The following is a 12,330-nucleotide window of genomic DNA, read 5'->3' as shown; positions in this document are numbered from 1 at the left end:
TATATTACTGGGAGAGACACACAGATCTCACATCCAGCCTATATTACTGGGAGAGACACACAGACCTCACATCCAGCCTATATTACTGGGAGAGACACACAGACCTCAGATCCAGCCTATATTACTGGGAGAGACACACAGAGCTCACATCCAGCCTATATTACTGGGAGAGACACACAGACCTCAGATCCAGCATATATTACTGGGAGAGACACACAGCTCACATTCAGCCTATATTACTCGGAGAAAGACACTGACCTCACATCCAGCCTATATTACTGGGAAAGACACATATACATCACCTCCAGCCTTCATTTATTGGACAGACATACAAACACACAACTCAAAATATTACATTTTGTATCAGTCTGCAAACTGGACAATAGGGGGTCTGAAATTAAACATTGCAGACTAAAACGTACTGAAATTGCGTTAACTAATAGTAACCAATAGCATACGTAAAATTATTTTTCCACTTGAATAGTGCCTATAGCCTTTAAGGCTTTTCCACCCAGGAAGAAGCTCTCGGGCAAAGTAATTTCAGAGCATGAATACCGTCTTCTATAAAGCGGACATCCTGCTGACAGCTCTGAGCAGCAAATAGACAGGAGCCACATGCAGGGAAATGACGCTGAGGAGCAGAGATAGAAATCACCGTTCCTCCATGGTTTACCAAGTGGCAAACAAAAGAGAACACGGGCGATTACTGGAAATGTGTCCATAATATATACACGACTGATGAGCGAGGGCCGGCCCAGCCGAGGTGGATCAGTACAGGATGATTACCGCAGCAAATCTGCAAACAGCCCGCAGGGAAATCTGAACTTGTGGATTTTTGCCGGCTAATTTGTAGCAACATTACATCACTAGCAGATGTGACTGCAGATTTTAATTTCCTAATTAATGTCAATGGAATTAATCTGTAACATAATGACCAAGCAGACCAAATACACATGGTTAATTTTTTTATGCAGATTTGTGCTGCCCATTTTGCAGCCAATCAAAGGCCAATCTGGCAAATTTGGAGCTGATAATATAAAGGGTTAACATGTGCCATAACTGGTCGGGATTTTCTGTGATAAGTTTTGGAAGGAAATCCATAGTTGCTATGATTTCTCCCAAACACAGCATATTTAGAAATGAGAGATTACTGCTCTCTTGTCTCTATGTAGCAAATGTTCATGAGAAGCATCATGGAGGTCAGTATACAGCAGTTCTGAGCAGTGTGGATGTGAATCCAACTCTGATGTGAAAAAAAAAACCAAACACTAGAAAGCAACAGCATGAACAACAATACAGAGCAGTACAGAAAAGTGTACCTCTGAATCCATTTCTGGAGGATGTAACACACTAACTCTAATGCTGCATCGTAGAGAACAATATACAGCAGTACTACGCAATGTAGGTGTGAATCCAGACTAGAGTGAAATAAAACACTTATTGGAAAGCAGCAGCATCATGGAAGATGTTATACAACAGTGTGGGACAGTGTAGCCGTGAATCCTGCACTGAGGCAAAATAAAATAACTGGAAAGCAGCAGCTTAGAGAACATTATGCAACTGTACTGAGCAGTGTACCTGTGAATCCAACTACGGGGCAAGATAAAACACAAGTAGCAACGCTATAGACATTATAGTCCGTTGTAATCTGATCCCTCAGTGAGTGAGCAGTCTTTCTTGTTTTGGCTAAGGTGGTTTTAAGCTGATGTTTGTAGAGCAATGGTCCATTCAGGAAGAGGCTGGGTGAAGAAAATGCATATTAGAGGAAAGAGAAGCAGATTTCTCTGATAAATAAAAGTGCTTCCCTGTAGTATGTAGATTTTGTACTATTTTGTGTAGTAGGTGAGCACTATTTATGCCGTCTAAACACCCTCGTCCATAAGAAGCTGGCAGGTGGAGAGGCCTGTGACCAGATAAGTCCCTCTTCTTATCCACTGAATCACACAGCATGATGCCTCCGCTGAGTTGCTGATAGCGCAGGGGCAGCGGGGAGGCATAGTGTGCTTCAATGAAGAAGGCGGTGGGATGTTTCTGGTCCCAAGCTTTTCCATATGATGACAAAATATGGACGTGTGCACAACGTGGATAGCACCCAACGCTTTCCAAATGAGGGGATGTAGCTTAAAAATGAGGCAGACCTACACATATCTATATACATAATTGTCTAAGGGGTACTTCCGTCTGTCTGTCATGGTTATTCGTTCGCTGATTGGTCTCGGCAGCTGCCTGTCATGGCTGCCGCAACCAATCAGCGACGGCCACAGTCCGATTAGTCCCTCCCCTACTCCCCTGCACTCACTGCCCGGCGCCTGCTCCGTAATCCCGCTCACACAGGGTTAATGGCAGCGGTAACGGCCCACGGTGTAACGCACTCCGTTACCGCTGCTATTAGCCCTGTGTTTCCCCAACTATTTACTATTGATGCGGAATATGTTGGCGCTATATAAATAAAAATTATTATTTATTATTATTATTATTATTATTATTGATGCTGCCTATGCAGCATCAATAGTAAAAATAGGTCATGTTAAAAATAATAAAAAAACCAAAAACCTGCTATACTCACCCTCCGCCGCCTTTCTCGCTCCTCGCCACGCTCCCGGGACCGCTCCATTGCAAGCGGCAGCTTCCGGTCCCAGGGCTGGTCTGTGGCAAGAACCTGCCGTGACGTCACGGTCATGTGACCGCGACGTCATCATAGGTCCTGCTCACACCAGCCCTAGGACCGGAAGCTGCCGCTTGCAATGGAGCGGTCCCGGGAGCGTGGCGAGGAGCGGCAAAGGCGGCGGAGGGTGAGTATAGGAGGACTTCAACGGGCTATAGGTGAGTATATCATTATTTATTTTTTTTTAAGTCTCTATACTACGTGGCCCTGTGCTGGGCAATATACTATGTGACTGGGCAATATACTACGTGACTGGGCAATATACTACGTGACTGGGCAATATACTATGTGGCTGGGCAATATACTACGTGGCTGGGCAATATACTACGTGGCTGGGCAATATACTACGTGACTGGCCAATATACTATGTGGCAGGGCAATATACTACGTGACTGGCCAATATACTATGTGGCTGGGCAATATACTACGTGACTGGGCAATATACCGTACTACGTGGGCTGTGCTATATACTATGTGGCTGGGCAATACGTGGCTGGGCAATATACTACGTGGCTGGGCAATATACTACGTCACTGGGCAATATACTACGTGGCTGGGCAATATACTACGTGACTGGGCAATATACTACGTGGGCTGTGCAATATACTACGTGGCTGGGCAATATACTACGTGGCTGGGCAATATACTACGTGGGCTGTGCAATATACTACGTGGACATGCATATTCTAGAAAACCCGATGCGTTAGAATCGGGCCACCATCTAGTTACTATATAACTGTCACGCTGTAACGGTCTTCGATATGGAAGAGGGGCCTCAAACTGTCCTTGGAACTGGGACCCTAACTATCCCTGTCCCGAGGAGTACTCTTGAAGGTAGAAAGGCCTGGGTCTCCGACCTTGCAATGGGTCCTGTTAAACCCTACTCTGTCCACTCCCCATCTCATGAGGTTTGGGACAGAAATATAAGGGAAACAAGACAAAAAGACAAATCAGGGATAACAGAAAACCTCTATCATGCAAAAGGGAGGAGGATAGGGACAGGGAGGAATAAACTAAATGGGAAAAGGGACCAGGAGATGAACACACACATACTACAGCAAACCACAGAACACTTCTGCTACAGCTCCACTCCAACCAATCAGCTTTAGCACTCAGCACAGGAAGACAAATCTTTCACCTGCAAGGACTAAACGCCCAGAGCCCGTGTATATATAGAAGGAGTAAATGATAAGCAGTTGCAACTGAGAACAACCAGGCTGTATGGTCTCAGCCAGCAAGGAAAGAGTCCTTAACCCTCTCAGCACTGAAGGAAAGGAAATCCATTTAAAATAGGACATTAATCACACCATCTCTAAAGAAGACCTGCAATTCATTACCCTATGTGACCTTCTAGCTCCAGATTTTCCAGGGGGACGTAACACCCTCGTGACAGTAACACAGGTTTTCATTTATAAATGACTGGACAATCCCTACAATGGCCCCCAGTATATCAGACTGCTATCACAGCATTATTTAATCTTGGGTATTTTAGTGGCCCCTAGTATATCAGACTGCTATCACAGCATTATTTAATCTTGGGTATTTTAGCACGTCTTACTGTCTTGCATTCGTCTTCCACTAAAATGTGTTCTTGTCCACATGAATATCCTAAGTCCAATGCTATCAGCTCTCCCCCTGCGTGTTATCCGGCAGCCCTCGGTCTGCAGGCTTCTCATAGAAAAAGAGCAAATTGAAAATCCATCAGATTCTTCACACGTTCAACAACTTTCCACATCCAGGAAAGGAAATGATTGCAAATATTTAGTGGCCTGATGACAATCTGGCTCAGAGCGGCGGACACATTATCTCCCCAATTCCCACAATGTCCCTTTGATCTTGAGATTTGAAGTCTTGAGATTCCTGGCACATCCCTGGAGGCTGAGATGAGAGCGATGCATTAAGGCCCCTTCACATTTAGCGACGCTGCAGCGATACCGACAACGATCCGGATCGCTGCAGCGTCGCTGTTTGGTCGCTGGAGAGCTGTCACACAGACCGCTCTCCAGCGACCAACGATGTCGGTAACCAGGGTAAACATCGGGTAACTAAGCGCAGGGCCGCGCTTAGTAACCCGATGTTTACCCAGGTTACCATGCTAAAAGTAAAAAAAAACCAACACTACATACTTACCTACCGCCGTCTGTCCTCCAGCGCTGCGCTCTGCTTCTCTGCTCTCCTCCTGTACTGTCTGGGAGCCGGAAAGCAGAGCGGTGACGTCACCGCTCTGCTTTCCGGCTCACAGACAGTACAGGAGGAGAGCAGAGCACAGCGCTGGAGGACAGACAGCTGTAGGTAAGTATGTAGTGTTTGTTTTTTTTTACTTTTAGCATGGTAACCAGGGTAAACATCGGGTTACTAAGCGCGGCCCTGCGCTTAGTTACCCGATGTTTACCCTGGTTACCAGTGAAGACATCGCTGGATCGGTGTCACACACGCCGATCCAGCGATGTCTCCAGGGAGTCCAGCGACGAAATAAAGTTCTGGACTTTCTTCAGCGACCAACGATCTCCCAGCAGGGGCCTGATCGTTGGTCGCTGTCACACAGAACGATTTCATTAACGATATCGTTGCTACGTCACAAATAGCAACGATATCGTTAACAATATCGTTATGTGTGAAGGTACCTTTACTTTAGTGGGCACCCGCCTGTTGGGATGAGGATCGGTGCCGGTCACTGGCGGTAAGTGACCTCCGCCTGGTGAAGACAGACGGGTGCGGAGTGCGGAGCAGCCATCATTATTGTGGGCTGGCATCATGAAAACACCAACAATCCGTCCGACAGGTGCCCGTCTCCTCCTCACTCGCCCACATGACTCGGCTTATTTCGCTCTTGGCCGCAGTCAGGAGTTCTGCTCCGCATTAAATTACCGTTAATAATGTCACAATTAGCTCCTTCGCTTGTTAGCTGACAATATGGAAGTGCCCATTGTTACAGGAGCAGATGTTGCACATGAATCCATATGTCCTCATTATAGATTACACGCACATAAAGGGGTTATCCAGTCCAAATAGCAAAACTAAAAAGCCACATCCTCCTGCAATAATACAGGGGCTTATTACACATGCAGCCTTGGCTCTGTATACTGGTGTAGTAGAGCTGAATTTGTCACTTATCGTTTCTGCAGAAATGCAGGTATTATGTAACTGATACGTCTCCTGGCCCCATCTCTTCTGTCTTGCTGCTACACTGTACCATCACTACAAGCTCCGCTCTGCTACATCAGATACTGCAGCAATTCTGCCAATCCTCCCAGTCATTTCTGTCCCACCTCTGCTACATCAGTCATCACCAGGTGAGACATAATATGAGAGATTACTGCTCTTCTGTCTCTATGTAGCAAGTGTTCAGAAACAATAGGATACTAGAAAACAGTATGCAGCAATACTGAGCAGTGTAGCTGTGAACCCAGCTCTTGAGTTACATAAAATAATTACTAGGAAGCTGCAGCATGCAGTGCATTATACGGCAGTACTGAGCAGTGTAGGTGTGAATCCAGCACTGTGGCAAAATAAAACACTTACTAAAAAGCAGCAGCCTGGAGTATATTATATAGCAATACTGAGCATTGTAGCTGTGAATAAAGCACTGGAACTACATATAACACATACTAGAAAGCAGCAGCATGGAGTACATTATATAGCACTACTGAGCGGTGTAGCTGTGAACACAACTCTGGAGTGATATATTATTATTATTTATTATAGCGCCATTTATTCCAAGGTGCTTTACATGTGAGGAGGGGTATACATAATAAAATACAAGGACAGTAACCTTAAACAATAAAAGTCATGACTGGCACAGAAGGAGAGAGGACCCTGCCCGCGAGTTATCACAATCTACGATAACACTACAAAGAAGCTACAGCATGCAGGACATTATTATTATTTTACATATTTATAGCGCCATTTTTGCCATAGCACTTTACACATGAAAGGGGCAAATATAAACAAGCACAATAGACATGGAGAGGGTAGAGCTGGTCGTGCGGCGGTTCAGCAGACTAAGGATCACTGCAGGCTGTAGGCTAATACTGCAGTACTGAGCAGTGTGGTGGTGAATACAACACTGCTGAGAGCGGAGATCAACAGAAGTATGGAGGACATTCTACATAAGTACTGTGCAGTGTAACTGTGAAACTAGCACTGAACAGGCATAAATAATTACACCCTGTGCTGCCGATTTTTAGTATCTTTGAGCCTCTCTCTCTCCCTCTACTCCATCTTCACGGAGGCAGATTTCTCTGATAAAATACATTATGAAGTGTCTTATGTTCACTTGTACTATTGATTTATGTGAATTTTTAATTCAGAAAAGTGTCCCTTCCCTGTAGTATCAGATCCAAAATATGTGCCTGGGACAGAGAGTAATAACAACCAGAGATCGCACCTTGAAATGTCATTTTTCTGCATATGACAGCTCCGCACTGACTGACTTCTCTTGGCATGTGATGCACGTCCGCTACTTATCTCACGCCTCATTCTTTAGGGACCCTCGCTGGCAATGTTACAATCAGCCTATTACCCGCGATTCAATAACTCAGGCCACAAAAGGAAACATCATTAAGGGAAGATTAATCTCGCCTCTCCCTGTTGGTAAAGCGATTATCAGAGCAGAACCTGATTGTTTCCTGCAGCGAATCTCACATCACAAATTAGATCCCTCCAGAATAAGCGGATGAGAAAGGTCCTTACCTGATCCTCAAAGGACAGCGCCTGAGCCACGTCCCGGGGAAATCCGTCTATAACGATGCCCTCCGAGTCTGGAATTTGCATTAATGTCTGTTTAATTTCAGTGATTGTGGTTTCCTATAAGAGAGCGGAGGAGAGAAAGGAAATGTGAATGGTGCGGGGAATGCCTTAGGGGTATGGAGCGGCCGAGGGGCTGCGGCCGTACCTGGGGGGCTAATTCGCCCGTGGTTATTATCTTCGCGATTAGGCTCCATTTTCTGTTACTACTCGTGTTGTGAATCTTTTTTCTCAGCAGTTCGCCCACTGATATGTATTCAAATCCATAGCGTTCTGCAATTTTCAGGCTCTGGGTCCCTTTACCGCTTCCGGGACCACCTAAAAGTAACAAATACTCATTAGATTACAATTAAACACTCAAATAAGAAGGATTATAACTTGCAGAAACTGATGGGCAAATAGTCGGTACGACGGCACGATCCGTGACGCTCCAGCATCGTAACAATATCGCTCCAGCGTCGTAGACTGCTGTCACACTTTGCAATGTACGACGCTGGAGCGATAATTTCATGACGTATGTGCGATGTAGAAGCCGTTGGTTACTATGCGCACATCGTATACAATATCGTGCACACCTTTGTTACACCATGCGATCATGCTGCCACAGCGGGACACTAGACGACGAAAGAAAGCTTCAAACGATCTGCTACGACGTACGATTCTCAGCGGGGTCCCTGATCGCAGGAGCGTGTCAGACACAGCGAGATCGCTGGAACGTCACGGATATATCGCTGGAACGTCACGAATCGTGCCGTCGTAGCGATCAAAATGCCACTGTGTGACGGTACCCTAAGGGCAATGCCAGGTAATACCTGTGTACAATAGGATTTGTCTGTATATGTGTGATCCAGAACAAGCCCCGTGCACCCAACGTGATAATAAGAAACACATCCTGCATACTTTATTAAATAGATCTCTTACACCTGATGAAACTGGTGTACTTACTGTAATAATTCATGCCAAAATGGCTGTATAATCTCCACCCAGCCAGTCTGATTGACAGCTCCTCAGTGTCCCTCCTCCCTGCTGCTGAATCTTCATCCAACTGGCCTGATTCAGTAGGGAGGAGGGAAACTAAGAAGCTGTCAATCAGGCTTGGTAGGTGGAGAATTGGCAGCAGCAGGGAGGAGGGACACTGAGGAGCTGACAGTCAGGCTAGGTGGTCAGAGATTCAGCAGCAGGGAGGAGGGACACAGAGGAGCTGACAGTCAGGCTAGGTGGTCAGAGATTCAGAAGCAGAGAGGAGGGACACTGGGGAGCTGTCAGTCAGGCTAGGTGGTCAGAGATTCAGCAGCAGGGAGGAAGGACACTGAGGAGCTGACAGTCAGGCTAGGTGGTCAGAGATTCAGCAGCAGGGAGGAAGGACACTGAGGAGCAGTCAGTCAGGCTAGGTGGTCAGAGTCTCAGCAGCAGGGAGGAGGGACACTGATGAGCTGACAGTCAGGCTAGGTGGTCAGAGATTCAGCAGCAGGGAGGAAGGACACTGAGGAGCTGTCAGTCAGGCTAGGTGGACTGAGTCTCAGCAGCAGGGAGGAAGGACACTGAGGAGTTGTCAGTCAGGCTAGGTGGTCAGAGATTCAGCAGCAGGAAGGAGGGACACTGAGGAGCTGTCAGTCAGGCTAGGTGGACAGAGTCTCAGCAGCAGGGAGGAGGGACACTGAGGAGCTGACAGTCAGGCTAGGTGGTCAGAGTCTCAGCAGCAGGGAGGAAGGACCCTGAGGAGGGAAACGAAGAAGCTGTCAATCAGGCTTGGTAGGTGGAGAATTGGCAGCAGCAGGGAGGAGGGACACTGAGGAGCTGACAGGCTAGGTGGTCAGAGATTCAGCAGCAGGGAGGAGGGACACTGAGGAGCTAACAGTCAGGCTAAGTGGTCAGAGATTCAGAAGCAGAGAGGAGGGACACTGATGAGCTGACAGTCAGGCTAGGTGGACTGAGTCTCAGCAGCAGAGAGGAAGGACACTGAGGAGTTGTCAGTCAGGCTAGGTGGACAGAGTCTCAGCAGCAGGGAGGAGGGACACTGAGGAGCTGACAGGCTAGGTGGTCAGAGTCTCAGCAGCAGGGAGGAGGGACACTGAGGAGCTGACAGTCAGGCTAGGTGGACAGAGTCTCAGCAGCAGGGAGGAGGGACACTGAGGAGCTGACAGTCAGGCTAGGCGGTCAGAGATTCAGCAGCAGGGAGGAGGGACACTGAGGAGCTGACAGTCAGGCTAGGTGGTCAGAGACACTTCTCCACACACTGAGCTCCTCAATAAGCCTCCTCCCTGCTGCTACTGAAACTCCATCTACCCAGCTTGATTAACAGCTCCCTCATGGAATAAAAGCTCTGTTCCATTACAGGAGGTCAAAGCTTAAATGGGCACTTTTATGTAAAAAATAGACAAAATTTTAGTAGGACCCTGCTTCCATGGACTGAGCTTGGGCCTGCATTTATCTGCAATATCCATATAAATCTGCATAAAAGGGATGTGCCAGATAAAAAAAAAATAGAAAAAAAGTCATATTAAAAAAGTAATAAAATGTAATAAAAAAAACAACAACCTGCGCTGTGACATGTGGAGAGATCAGTCAATCACATATAGTGGTGCTGGGGTGAGCCGGCCGGGTGGCGGAGGTGGATCTTCATCGTCATTTGCTACAATAATACACCTGGCTGCGATTTTGGCAGCATGAACCACCTGACGGACCCATTTAAATTCCCTGCGTCCCAGGGTACCGGCGATGCACACGATTTATATGAGCCACACAATGTGCAGCACGACACCCATCCATGAGATCGGTTAATGCATACATCGCTCTACATCACCTGAATCACTTCTGTGACATTGAACATATCTCGCCGTCTAGTCCGGGACTAATGGAGGTGATGAAGCTGGATATGAAATTTACATTTCATACAAAACCTTCCCAAAGTCAGAGGACAGGGGATAACGTATAGATCGCTGACAGTCTGACTGCTGGGACCTTGCAGCGATCCTGAGAACGGGGCTGAAGATCCCGGGATCTGGACTCTGCCACCCAGTCCTGCATGTTGTGGAGATGCAAATGCCTGACCTCCGCTCCACTCATTGTCTATGGGACTGCCGGATATAGTGGAGCACTACTAATTATCTAAATATTGCTGAAAATGTACGAGATGGAAAACCCCTTTAACCTAAAATCTGCAATAAGTCAATTTGCAGATAGAAAAGTTTGCAGATGGTGTAACATGGGGAAGTTTGGGCCATAATCCAATTTCTGGAGTAAAACCTTTCCTCGTTCACCATCTTGGAGGATCCTTGCTATCATAAGCCGTTTCTTGTCCTCTTATTTGCCGTCCTCGCACGGCTGATCGGATTTTACTGCGTTTTTCCACAATCACCTGCGCTGTGGTTTGTGCGGCTTCCTCAGGAGACGTCATCCAGCTCCGAGCATTTGCTCAAGTCTTAATCGGTAGCTTTATGACTAAATCAATTTGGACTCGGCTAATTACCCGATGTCAAACGAGACTTCAATATCAAGAAATTAATTAAGCACAATGTGTGGTCACGTTCACTTCTGCCTTCATTAACAGAGACGTGAGCGGACAAGTCACTGTATCCCCCGTGATCAGCGCACTCAGACTCCGAAATACTCTGCGCTTGTGCTGCTCCATAATGCATAATGCTTCTATTCTGTGACTTTCCTCTTCTCACAACATGGCACTGCCGCTGTCGCAAAAATCCTGAGTTCACTGACAAAATTACATAATCAGACAGGTCACTGCCTCCTGCAAGATCAGCATACTCTCCTTCCACTGCTGTCACAACCGTCAATATTTACCTTCATGTTTATACTAACCGCTGACTCTTCCTGGCACTGTGCTGCCAAATCTAGTGTTAGACAATCACTTCACTGGACAGGTCATTGTCTTTCACAAGGTCAACACACTCATCTCCTGCTGCTGCTACAATCTCCACAATCTAGGTGTTTTCCCTCCTCTTGATTTCACAATGTTGCCTCTTTCACATATTTTCTGATAAAATCACAGGTCACTGATCCTACAAAGTCTGTACACTCCTCTACTGCTGCAGTCATACTTTCCATTACCTGCTCTGTCGCACACTGTATAATACATGCTACATTTGTCAGACCGGGCAATCATATGAATGAACAGGGTACTGCCTCCCACAAGGTCAGCACACTCATCCTCTGCTGCTTTTTGGCACATATTATTGAGGACATTGGCTTTTATCTATGCCTATTCAATGTCACTGTCCCCGTCACATGCAGCCCTCTCTCTTTAACATAATCAAATGGGTGGGGACAGGTCACTGTCTCCCACAAAAGGAGCACACTCATCTTCTGCTGTTGTCATCATTACCATCATTTGATTTGCCATACGGATGACTATCCCCATCCTTTATATGTCACTGCATTTAATCAAACAGCCATTTCCCCACTAAAATAAATGATGAGCGGACAGGTCACTGCCTCACACAAAATCAACACACTCCTAAAAATATTCAGTATTAAATACATCATACAAAAAGTTGCATAAATCTTCCATCTGCTCTGCTGATCCACACAAATGTCTTCACAGCAGGATCCGCCACTGTGGTCACAGAAGAAAGTGATGTGCGAAACCTTCTGTGAGCGACCAGGGCGCCCTGACCCGGGGCAGGCAGGCTCCCGCTGTGCACTCATATTTAATTAGCAGCGGTGGCACAAGGGCGATTCTCACATTGATGTGTCAGGAACTTTTTAATTGCTGCTGATTAAACATTTACAGGGTTCAGATACTTTTTGTGCTTTGATGGTTTAATGCAGCAGAACTTTACACACCCGGTCTGGGGGATTACAGAGCTGTGTGTGTTGGCAGCGGTTCCTATACCTGAGCCTTATGGTGAGGACGTTCACACCAACACTTTATTTGTTTTCTCTCGACGCTGCAAACCTATCCA

The 12,330-nt window shown here is 46.6% G+C and overlaps 1 protein-coding gene across 2 annotated transcripts in view; it reads right to left on the bottom strand.

Annotated features, from left to right (window-relative positions):
- Nucleotides 1-12,330, bottom strand: part of AK5 (adenylate kinase 5) — a 161,435-nt gene that overhangs the window by 105,759 nt on the left and 43,346 nt on the right. For both annotated transcript variants that reach the window (XM_069738313.1, XM_069738312.1), the window contains 2 exons: nucleotides 7,560-7,729; nucleotides 7,358-7,471 (listed from right to left, as the gene is read on the bottom strand). In XM_069738313.1, the coding sequence (XP_069594414.1) occupies nucleotides 7,358-7,471; nucleotides 7,560-7,729 (284 nt within the window). The remainder of the gene's footprint in view (nucleotides 1-7,357; nucleotides 7,472-7,559; nucleotides 7,730-12,330) is intronic.

Source organism: Ranitomeya imitator, chromosome 8 (genome assembly GCF_032444005.1).
Source record: "Ranitomeya imitator isolate aRanImi1 chromosome 8, aRanImi1.pri, whole genome shotgun sequence".
Lineage (NCBI taxonomy): Eukaryota > Metazoa > Chordata > Amphibia > Anura > Dendrobatidae > Ranitomeya > Ranitomeya imitator.
This window is presented reverse-complemented; position numbering and strand designations above follow the sequence as displayed.